Source organism: Lichenostomus cassidix, chromosome 20 (genome assembly GCF_008360975.1).
Source record: "Lichenostomus cassidix isolate B80296 chromosome 20, HeHo_3.0, whole genome shotgun sequence".
NCBI lineage: Eukaryota > Metazoa > Chordata > Aves > Passeriformes > Meliphagidae > Lichenostomus > Lichenostomus cassidix.
In genome coordinates, this window is record NC_139500.1 from 7496354 (window position 1) to 7507823 (window position 11470).

General features: G+C 45.0%; 1 protein-coding gene across 3 annotated transcripts; it reads left to right on the forward strand.

The window, feature by feature from the left end:
* Nucleotides 1–187: 187 nt before the first annotated feature.
* On the forward strand, nt 188–10288 carry MAPRE1 (microtubule associated protein RP/EB family member 1). Of its 3 annotated transcripts, none has more exons than XM_085078906.1 (7): nt 188–324; nt 961–1084; nt 3704–3849; nt 5143–5347; nt 5713–5822; nt 6504–6656; nt 7025–10288. In XM_085078906.1, the coding sequence occupies exons 2-7, from the start codon at nt 964–966 to the stop codon at nt 7079–7081; spliced, it is 792 nt and encodes a 263-aa protein (XP_084935032.1). In that variant the 5' UTR covers nt 188–324; nt 961–963; the 3' UTR covers nt 7082–10288. The 3 variants fall into 3 exon arrangements, with proteins under 3 accessions (XP_084935032.1, XP_084935034.1, XP_084935033.1); XM_085078908.1 differs by having other exon boundaries at nt 5143–5332; XM_085078907.1 differs by lacking the exon at nt 188–324 and adding an exon at nt 445–466.
* Nucleotides 10289–11470: the final 1182 nt, after the last annotated feature.

An 11470-nucleotide genomic window follows, 5' to 3' on the forward strand; every position in this document is an offset into this window, starting at 1 on the left:
CGCTGCCGGCTCCGGAGCAGTCCCGTCGCACCCCCGAGCCCCGTGCGACCCCCCGGGCACGCGGGACCCCTCGGTGTGGGCGGGGCCAGCGGCTCGGCCAATGGCAGGCGATCCCGCAGGCGGAGTGGGCGCGGCATCTCCATAGCAACGCGGCGGGTCGCCCCGCCCCTGGCGACCGCCCCCCGCCCCGTGCCGGCGCGCGGCGCTCCCCGCGCGGGCCGTGACGTGAGGTGACGCAGGCGCGCAGCGAGCGCGTGACGCGGTCCCGGTCAGGGCGGGCGGGGCCGGTTTGAACGCGGGGCCGACGGGGCGAGCGCGGCGCAGGTACCGGGCCGGGGCCACGGCGGGGCCGCCGGGCGGCAGCGGGGAGGGCCCCGGGCTCGGAGAGCGGCCCGGCGGGGCGCCGCCGCCGTGAGGGGACCGGCGCGAGGCCTGCAGGGCCGGGCCGCGCCCGTCAGCGGGCGGGGTGCGGCGGGGACCGGGGGCGGCGGGGCGGAGGGACCGGCGGGGGGTGGTGAGCAGTAGGAGTGGGGGCAGCGCGAGCCGCGCCCCGCCCGCGGCGCGGGCGGCCCTGCCCGGCGGCAGCTGCACCGGCGGCTCCGCTTTGTGCCGGCGGGGCTGGGCGGGGGCCGGCCGCTCGGTATTGATCCCCGGGGAGATACCGTGGCCGGGCAGGAAGTGCTCCAGCCGTTCCCGGTGGCGCGGGGGAGAGGGATGAGTAACTTGCCGCAGTCGTGGTTCCTTTCAGCGGTTCCCACGTGAGCGCCTCGGTGCTAATTTTTCGTCCAAAACGCCGAAGCCGAGCCCTTTGCAGTCGTGGTGCGGGAGGGTCCTCCCTGCTGCTGGCAGCCCGCAGCTCCGTCGCGATTCACTCGCTGATGGGTCGGGAAGGCTCAAAAGGAAGCGACTCCGCCTCAGCTCAGCGTCTGTGGCACTCACACCTCTGGTTCTGTCTTTCAGAAAATGGCAGTGAATGTGTATTCTACTTCAGTGACCAGCGATAACTTGAGCCGACATGACATGCTGGCGTGGATCAATGAGTCTTTGCAGCTGACGCTGACCAAGATTGAGCAGCTGTGCTCAGGTAAGGGGGTTCACCCCGAGGGCAGTTCCAAATGGGATGTGTATCCTGGTTTTGTAGAGATGCAGCTGCACCTTCTGTGCTGCCCTGCTGTAGCTGTGCTCCTGGCTTAGTTCCTGGTGTGAACAGAATCGTGGTCAATGTTATGATCTAGTTATGGTCAGAGTGTTATTGAAGTGGTTGTTAATAATGTCAGTGTAATGAAAAGGCACATTCTCATGACTCACTACAGCATAGATTCTATAAGGAATGGGGGTTAATGTGAAAAAAAGACTCTGAGGAAGAGGGTGTTTTCCCATGAGGAATTAAGCGTTTAGTCTGCATGGACAGAGTAAATCTTACACGTGTAACTAGCAAAAAGAATTGTGATTTATTCTGGAAGAGTACTGGAGTGTGAGGAAGGCTCAGTGACTTGTGGGGTCATCAGGAAAGCAGTGACTTGTGGGGTCATCTGCAGGACTTTACAATTCCTCCTGGTCCTGGAGCAGATCCAGTCTGTGTCAGCCCATCTTACCTGGGCTTGAACCGACTCCAGCACAGCTGAATCTCATGTAGTCGTAGGCAGAAAAGGGGAAGTGACTGTGGTACAGAAATGGAGTCAAGTGTCATCGTAGGGAGGAGTGTGTAGGAGGAGGAGGCTTGTAACAACGAATAAAAGATAATAGCCTGTGGAATAAGAGCTGAGAAAAACCCAAGGCTAAAAATGCAGCCTAGGTACAAGATAATTCGGATAACTACAACAAGCACTCGGTGAAAAGTGGAAGTGTGGCTCATACAGTGACTTGGTGATAAGGTGTTGCTCATGGAAGGGAAGAAGAGGTGTGGAAATTTGAGATGGAATAAAAGGAGGAATAAATTAAAAGTGAGTTCTGGACAGGCTGTGGCTGAGTCCATGGAAGAAACAATCCCTAAGACTACAGAGAAGCAAGGGACTCTCAATAGGCATTTGACAGGTATTTGTAGTGGCTTTTGTGTAGTGAGATGATGGAGAAAAACTGTAAGGGTGAGGGAACTTAAGATCTGTGACCACGGGAGGGAGGTACGTGATAAGCACTGTCTGCTTTTAGATAGGCAAGTTAAACCCTGTTGTGTGCAGGGTTGATTTGCATGGGATTGGTGTGAGTCTTGAATGCTGTGAGAGCTCTGTGTTGAAGTGAGGATGGTTAGTACTGGCTCTGCAGAATCCCAGCTCACCTGTTTTTGGGAAAAAACTGAGAGCTGTTGATGTGGTAAATGCTGAGTAAAGTCCCTTTCCTGTGTCTGCAATAATGCTTCATGCCTCGGCAGGGATGCAGTGGCTTTTGCTGTCATAATCCTGTGGAAGCAGGAGTTCCTGAGCTTGTTTTGCTGTCTTTGGCAAGGGCAGCAGTGACAGCAGCAGTTTGAGGTTGCATAAATGCACAAAAGCTGACCTTTGACTTACACTGTGATCCCTCTGTTTTTATCACACTTATCGCTCTGACTGCCAATCATGAGCAAACCCCTGGTTTTTGGCAAGCCCTCTGTGTTTGAGTTAGGATTGGAGTTCTGCAGCAAGTTAACTGAGGCACAGTGGAGAGCAAACAGCAAGAGCTGGTTTGTTGTTTTTTTTAGTCATTTGCACCAGTGAATGACACCAGCCTTCTGGTAGAAGGTGAAAGTGGGAGCCCCTGCAAAATATCTTGATAGAGAGTGAACAGTTATAGGATATTGAGATGAATGGAGTTGTTTAGGGCACTGCTGTTCTCTGTTACGTTTTGGCCTTCAGGTAGCTCCCAAAAACTGTTGAATGGATAGCTCTTGGAAGGATAGGGTTCCTATTACTCCTTAATTCATTCATGTTGGGTGTGGGAATAATGTTCCCAATGTTGTGCTTGTGTTTTCAGTGGCACATGTTGTGTGTCATCACTGCAGAGTGAGGATTTAGTTTAAAAATACTTTTTTACTGTGTGTATATTCTACAAATATTGAAGTGGTTGTCCTCTCTGTCTGAGCTGAATCTCTTTTCCTCTTACTACAGCAAGTGCTGAATTGGAGAACATGAAGGATTTAAAATTAATAGAAAAAATGCCTATCTAATTTGGTTCCTTGATTAAGGTCTGCTTTAAATATAATCCATCTTAATTGGCCTCTTATCTTGGAGAGCACCTTGAATTGTGCATCGGTTCTGTTTGTAGGAAGTGAATGTATTACTACTTCAAGAGCAGTAAAATATAATTTTTAGAATTATTCTTTTTCTGGTTTAGTTCTATTAGTATTGTTAAGAAGAGATTACATGCCTGTTAGACACATGTGACATCTCAGATCTGTGCTGATATCCATGAAGAAAGGAAAGTCAAATTATCCATGAGATTTTTTTTCCCCTTGGAATTATGGAGGCAGGATTGTTCTTATTCATAAGAGTTCAAGTTGTGAGCCCAAAGGTTTGGTTCTCCAGTTCCTTTAATCTTATTTACAGCCATGCTGCACTAAAAAGGAGACTGAAGGTTCCTGTTTTTTTGCCTTTGTTGCTTTTAAAGGGCTTGTGTGACTGAGGAGTGAGTCAGGTCAGTTTGCTGACCTGACTGGAAAGTAACTCATGAAGGTCAGTGAGCTGAGCTGACTTAATTCATCTCAGGACTTGTGTTTTTTTCCTTTTGGCAGGTGCTGCATACTGTCAGTTCATGGACATGCTCTTTCCAGGTTCTGTAGCACTCAAGAAAGTGAAGTTTCAAGCAAAATTGGAACATGAGTACATTCAAAACTTCAAGGTTCTACAAGCAGGTTTTAAGCGAATGGGTGTTGACAAAGTAAGCTGGGCTATAACTGACTCTCTGCTTTTAATGTTAACATAGATGGGATGAACTTTCAAGTTTAGAACTGAATAAATCTGGGAAGAGAGTTTGCTTTTGGTTTGTAAACCTCAAAACTTTCGGTTTTGGTTTTGCTTTGAGGTCCTCACTTCAGTTAGGACACATTTTGCTTTACTTCATCCATGGTCAGGTTTTCAGTTCTTAATGATGAGATGGATGTTTTGCTTTTAATTCTGTGCAACTTATGTGGCACAAACTAATACTGAAATTTCTATGAGAGGTTTGCTTGAGCTTCCTTTTTGGACCTTCTTTGTATGAAGCATGTTCCCATGGCCTACTGCTGTGATAGTCCTAAGGATTCCAAATTCTTCTTTCCAAGTGTATAGAATTACATAATTGTGAAGGTTGGAAAATCATTCTGAGATCATCAAGTCTGAATGGCACTGCCAAGCCCACCACTATCTCATGTGCCCAAGTACCACATCTACCTGGCTTTTAAATACTTCCAGTTATTAAAATACATGATTCTTAGCTAGTAAAAATAAGATTGTGTAAAAGCTTGTTGAGATGGAATGACAGTTCTGCTGATGGAAGGGGCTTTATCTAGGTAAAACAGTGTAATTGGTAGGATGCAGAACACTGTGTTGAAGCTTTTCCCTTCTTTAAGATGTCACATTCCATGGTTGGCAGCTCCAGCACAGAGTCAGTGTCTGCTTGGGGACAGTGACTTGTGCAGTCTGTCCACACAGCCTGTCTGGACAGCCAGCATGGCTTTCAGATGCCAAATGGTCATTTAGAAAATAGTCATTATGGAAAAAAATTTCCCTACAGACAAAACTTCATAATTTGCTGAATCTTTTCAATAATCTTTAGTTATACGCCTCATTCCAGAGAAGCTGGAATCTGCTGTAAAGGTGATGTTTAGCTCTTATAGTAGTTCTGATGTTGGCAGGCTGTGGAGTTGGTCATCAGATTCATCAGAGCCAGCTTCACGTGGGCAGGAAGAAGTTTTGTATGTAGACTTGGTCTAGCAGAAACTTTGCTGCAGAATAATTTAAAAGTACTTGGACCTTCACAGTGAAAGCCTGATTTGTTTTTCATTCCAATAATTAGCAAAAATCTGTTATTTGACATAGTTGTGGTCAAGGGGGATCTTTCCTAGGCTGGACAAGAATTAAATTTCCATATCTTCTGAGTCCATTAACTTGGAAACTTTATATAAAAACACCAAGAGGTTCTTTACCCTTAATATGAGTCTGACATTTTTTTTTCCTTTTTCCCCTGCTTCAGATAATTCCTGTGGACAAACTAGTGAAAGGAAAATTTCAGGACAACTTTGAATTTGTTCAGTGGTTCAAAAAATTTTTTGATGCAAACTATGACGGGAAGGAGTATGATCCTGTTGCTGCTCGACAAGGCCAAGACACAATAGCACCAAACCTTGTTGCTCCAGTTGTGAACAAAACCAGGAAATCTCTCGGTACTGGCAGTGCAGGTAGAGAAAATAGTTAAAAGATTATCTAGATCATTAAAAACTCTGGGGAAATGAAGACTGGGTTGCTATTTAAAATCAGTGTATGGGATTATAGTATTTTGCATCTTGTTTCAGAGATGCCAGGCTCAAACACTGAGGCTGCTGTAGTACCCAGACGTCTGGAGGCTACAGAAAGGACAGTCTTCTCTAAAAGAGAAGATGGAAAGGATTGGTGCCAAGTGTGCCAAAAAGAAAGGACGTGTTGCATGGTGTCAAGGAGGGAACATATCTTCAAACTCTTTCATGCCTAAGCATGTTTGGAGGGGGGATAGTACCTTTATAAGAGGGAGAATGAATTAGAATTAATTGGTGAATTCATCTTGCAGGCCCACAGAGGCCCATCGTTGCACAGAGGACCCCAGCAGGTCCCAAAGCTGGGCCTGGGATGGGCAAAAAGGGTGGAGGAGACGATGAATCGGCAGGATTGATCGAGCAGGTGTGTACAGGACAGCCCTGTGACTGACCTCTGCTTGACAGAGTTATGTGCAGCTTTGCTTTTCCAATAGCACAAAATGTCTGGGTCAGGCAAATGAGGGAGAAGGATCTGAAACAGCTTATTTAAAATCACTTAATTGGAGCCCTTCATTATAATGGTTTTGCTTTCCTGATGGAAGCAAAACCCTTCCTGTAGCACACAAGTGCCCAGACATTTCACCCCAGTGTGGGCTGTGTCACACATAGCAGGGTTTGTAAGTATTCCCACAGCTGTGTTGCAGCTCTCACAGCATTCCAATGGAGCTATGAGCAGCTGCTCCTGCACTGAAATCCAGAGTGTAATACAACTGAACCTGCTGTCAGCAGGAGAGTTGTGAAAGAATGTGTGAGCAGAGAGAACTGCAGGCAGTCAGTGCACTACCTATTTCATGGAATCAGCCTTTAGTCTTTCCAAGTGGGTTTGTGTGTGTTGGACTGGATGTTTGTTGTGGCAGTACTGTTAAAATTTGAGGAATGGCCCTTTTCCTCCTCTCAAGAGTTCCCCCTCTCTTTGTATCTTGGTTGCTGCTGAAGTGCTTTGCATATCAACACCCTTCTGAGAATTTTTGAGATGTCCCTTTTTGCATAGATCCTACTGATTTCTGTCTTTGGTGGATAAATTATTATTGATGCCCCTTGGCAGATCAATGTATTGAAACTTACTGTTGAAGATCTGGAGAAGGAGAGAGATTTCTACTTTGGCAAATTGAGGAACATTGAATTGATCTGCCAGGAGAATGAAGGAGAGAATGATCCAGTGTTGCAGAGGATTGTGGAGATTCTTTATGCCACAGATGTAAGTAATCTGTTACAAACTGGGTTGCACATTTCCTCCCTGCCCTTGAAATTGGAAACTGGTTTGCTTTCCAGGGCTTTCTCTAGTTCTATTTTTTTTTCCCATGATGTTTATGGCCTAGCTTTTTCCTGTAATAAAGGAGCAGATAACTTAATTATAGTCAGACAGCAAACAAGGTAGACCTTTCATGAGTAGTGTGTAACAAATAGATCAAAGATGAGGAAAATACTTCTGGTAATACATCTTAACACAGTAAACAGTGACTTAAGGGTGTCTTACCTGAAGTAAAAAAAGAAGAGCCTACAGAGTAGCCAGGAACTGGTTTGACATCAGATTTTCATTAAAGCACTTGTTTTCTTCCCCTTCAGGAAGGCTTTGTGATACCTGACGAAGGAGCACCGCAGGAGGAACAAGAAGAGTATTAACAGACCACATACTGTACCAGCAGAGCAGCAACATCAGAATTCTTTGCCCCAGATCATGTGCTTAACTGTAAAATACTCCACTTTATTCTTAGAGGACTCACTGGTTTCTTTTCATAAGCAAAAAGTACCTCTTCTTAAAGTGCACTTTGCGGAAGTTTCACTTTTACAGTGGGTTTGAGTTAGGAGCTCTTTCTCACGCTGTAGCAGAGCAGTATTCACATCGAGGTGGTATATTTAGGGAGCAAGAGGCTGAATATTTGGAACTCGTTGCAGAATGGTTTGCTGGTAAAACACTGGTTTGTTGGAAGACTCTTTTTGTATCTGAGGTGGTGTGCAGTAGAGAAATTAAAGACTCTGACTCACAGAAAGATTGAGTTAATGTGAAATTGCAGAACAGAAATTATAATAAATGCCTTAAGAGTATTTAAAATATGCTTCCATATGCCAAATTGAAGTAATGTGATGGGAGATTTTATGTGCTTCATATTGGGGTAGACGTTTGTTTAACTCCATTCACTGCTGTCCGAGAGGCCTTGCGTGGCAGTCTCACTGTGTCAGCAAGTGCTCAAAAGGGGCTATTAAAACAAAACTCCATTCCTATGTAAAGCTGCTTACTAAGTGATTAGTTCTCGATGAAATGGGCCTTAACGTTGCCTGTCACAAGATTAGAGGGAGTATGAACAGCTGAGACACATAAATTACCTTGAAGAGTGCTGAAGCCTTTTTCTGTGGCATTGTGGCTTTGCCAAAACGTACTGTGTTTTCTGTAAAGAACAACAAAACAAAGCAAAGGGCACACAGTCTTACTGCCTGAAATGTCCTTCAGAAGTAATTTTTCTTCCTGGCTCTCGTTTTCATTTGTTCTGTTTATTTTCCTTTCTGTTGGAATCCCTTCTGGTCTCTCACTTTTTGCTTTCCCATCCCAAGGAATGCTGATCACGCCCAATAGTTGTAACAGGACTTGCACTGTGCAACTGGCTTTGAATGAAAGTGAATTGAGCACATGAGGATGATATTTTTCTGTCTGCTTTCTTTTTTTTTTTTTTTCCTCCTTCAAGCAAGGGCATATTAGTAATAACACTTGCCAGTTCAGTAGTCTTCTGGGGTAAAAGCTAAAAGATGCTGGCTAACAGAGCTAATGTTATTGCAGAAAATACAGTACTGAGACTAACTTAAATATTAATATTTAAAATACTTTCCTTAACTGTCCTTTTTTTGCTATCATGCCCCTCATTACTGTTGTGTTTGGCAAGATCCTGCAAGACTTCTGACCCCCCTTCACTACTGAGATTGATCAGTCCTGTTGTGCTTGTATTCATTTGTTTCTGGTGGTAGCTTGTCCTAAAACGTGTGTAGGAGAGCATTTTATGGTAATTGTGTAGTGCATGAATCTTTGTGAAGTTCAGAGAAAAACCCAAATTCAGTGAATGCCAAAAATGCAAGTATCTAGCCATTGTTTTAAATTGCAGTGGTGCTATTTCTCTTGTGGCCTTTTAGACTTTTGTTGCCCTAAAACTCCATTTTACTGAGAAACCATATTTGACTTGGATTTTTCTTGACAGGGTTTTTCTATTTTAAGCAGTTTCTAAATAAAGTTCTGTATTTCAAGAGTGTCATGTCTGCTGGAGTCTCTCATGCTTTCAGATACGATTAGGCAGAGCTGAAGCCCGTGGTAGTCCATGGTGAAGCTTGCAGGACCTGGAATTTCAGCTTCCATTCTCCAGCCCCAGGCATTGCTAACCTCAGTGGCAGTAGTCTTGGAACTTTTTTTGGAGTGTGCTGGGGCAAATGGTTGTTTTATTTCTTTATTTTTTTGTTTTTTAAACTTTTTTTATTTTCCCTCCTGCAACTCAATGGGGTGTGAGTGTGGTGTTGATTTCCTCCTCCTCTTGGTGTGGGAATAGGGATGTGTTACAGGAATGCTGTCACATGACTTTACATGTTTAACGTGTTTTGAAACTGCTAAAACACTGGTTATGAGTTACAAACGAGATGTTAATTGTTTGTGTCACCAGGCTCTGTGAGCAGACTTGACTGTAAACTGAGTTGATATGTTTGATTTGAAGTGTGTTTCTTAGATGAGCTTAAATGTTCCTGTCACAGCTGTGTGCACAGACCAGCATCTGCAGAGAAGTGTTCATGGGATGTATCTGACCTCGGAATGGGAAGTGATCCCTGCAAGGATGCTCCCATGCTGGGGGAGCACCCTTCCTGCCCCTGAGGGCTCTGTGGGTGCCTTATTGTGGAGAACAGGCACTGCTGGCACTGCCTGCTGGTGTGGCACAGCTGGGGCTGGACTGAACAAGCATGGACAGACCTGGGGTTTGATGCACATAAAATCTTCTTTCCCATTACTTCCTTGCTTTGAAGTCGGAAGCATATTTTTTTTTTCGACTCTAAATACACCATTATTCCAGCAACTCAAAGCAAAAGGTGGCAGCAGGATGTGGCTGAAGGTGAAGATGACTTTTGGGAGGTCAGCAGTTGTGCACTGGGACCTGGTTGCTTCGAGTCTCTTTCCAAGAGGATTGCATGTGTGGAACTGGGAAGCACCCAGGTCATCAGATGGGTTGATGTTGGTCAAAGCAAGTAAATGGCCTTTCCTGCTGAGAGAAGGCTGAGTCAGAATTCCTGCTGGTGTGCCTTGGGAGGCTGAAGGATGTGTGGACATATTGGACGTGCGTTATAAAGCTGAATTGCAGTGGCAATCTGGTCAGTCACACTGCTCAGATTTCCACTTACTTACATCACTTCTTTGCTACCAAGATGAGATATAAATAAAATAGGGACAAAGTCATTAGCCAACCTATGGGTCCATTATAATATCTTGGCATAATTTGGTTTTTAATGTCCTTTTTGGGAAGCAAATTACAATAAGCTCAACTCAAACCCATAGACTTAACATAGCTACTCTGTTACCCTGGTACAGTATATGCTGTTAAATGCTCACCTGCTGGAATGATTCTGAAAGCATCCAACTTATCGTAGTATCTTAGTTCTGTCAGTTCTTTGAAAAACAAACAGAATGGAAGAAGCAAAAGCTCATGTCTCCTTTCTGTACCAACATGTCTTACTTGCAGTTGGACTCGTGGATGTTTTTTTTAACTTTTATTATTCATTTTTTAAAAAATTCCTGGTTTGCAATGACAATTCTTACTGTAACTGGTAAAAGCCTTCAAATAAAGGCCAGAAACTTTCTTGTTGTCATATCAGATCACTGTTTAATGTGGCTGCTTGAGCACTCAGTCTCATAGGCTGTCTGGTGGTATGTCCTTTCACAGGAACAGGCTCAGGGGTAGCAGTTGAGGGCATCTTGTCAAAGATAAGGCTGGAATCTGCTGTTTACAAAGGAAAGGTATTTTTTGCAAGTTGATGTGTAAACTCAAAGGGCTGTACCATAGATCTCAGGCCAGTTTGGTGGTGCACATCCTGTGCCTCTATTCCTGTACTAGTACAACAAAAGGACATCATGACGTGGGCTATCATTGCAGGGCTGTGACCAGCCCAGGTTACTGGCAGGGGAGAGGGAATTTGTGTCAAGACAGCTGGGGAATCACTGATCCTTTAATGCAGAGAAAGTGAGGCAAGCTAGAGCCATTGCAGAGTCATAACAGCCACTTCTGGTTAATTGGAATGTGAAATGGCAATGGATGGGAAGGAGTGCAGCATTGCTCTGGTGATGCTTGGAATTGCAGGGAGCAAATCCAAAGCAGGATTTGCAGGAAGGAGACCTGAATGGCCTGGTAAGTGACATCACTTGGGGTGAGATGTGTCCGTGGCTGTTGGTTCCTAACAAACTTCCCTTTTGGAGAGTTAATGGGCCTGGAGTCAGCAGAGGGAGGGATGTTAAATGTGTGACCGGAGAGCGGGTGGGTGTGCATGGGAGTAGAAATTAGAGAAAGTTGCACTGCTAAAGAAAGAGGATAGATGCATAAGAACAAAATCATGCCATGGAATGGTACAGACAAAACTGGAGAGGTGTCTGATGTGGGAGAGCAGCCCTAAGGAGAGGAGGGAAAAGTGCACTGTTCTGTGCCTAAAGAAGAGGGATGGGTGCAGAAGCACTGAGCAGGATGGTGTGGTTAAGGGAGCTGTGCTGCAGGAAAGGAGCTGGGTTTGGTTTGGCAAAGTCCAGTCAAAGAAAGGGAAAACAAGTAGGGTTTCCCTTTCGGTAACACCTGTTAAGCAGGAGAATCTGACCCTGTAGAAGAAAGTGGCAATTTTGAGGCTGTGCAGACTTAAACTCTCATTAAGACCATCTTTACCTTCCAAGAAAATGTTTTTTAATAGAGAAGGAACAAAAACTAAACTGAAACTTTTAGGACCAAAAGGAAGTTTCCAGAAGGCAACCCCAGCTTTGAGGGGGCAAAGGCCACTCTCTGTGAAAAT

Bases quoted from the DNA above. Each gene is read 5' to 3' on its own strand.
- MAPRE1 (XM_085078906.1), top strand. From the start codon at position 964: ATGGCAGTGAATGTGTATTCTACTTCAGTGACCAGCGATAACTTGAGC. The intron at 1,085-3,703 runs GTAAGGGGGTTC...TCCTTTTGGCAG, and splicing joins GATTGAGCAGCTGTGCTCAG to GTGCTGCATACTGTCAGTTC. The intron at 5,823-6,503 runs GTGTGTACAGGA...GCCCCTTGGCAG, and splicing joins CGGCAGGATTGATCGAGCAG to ATCAATGTATTGAAACTTAC.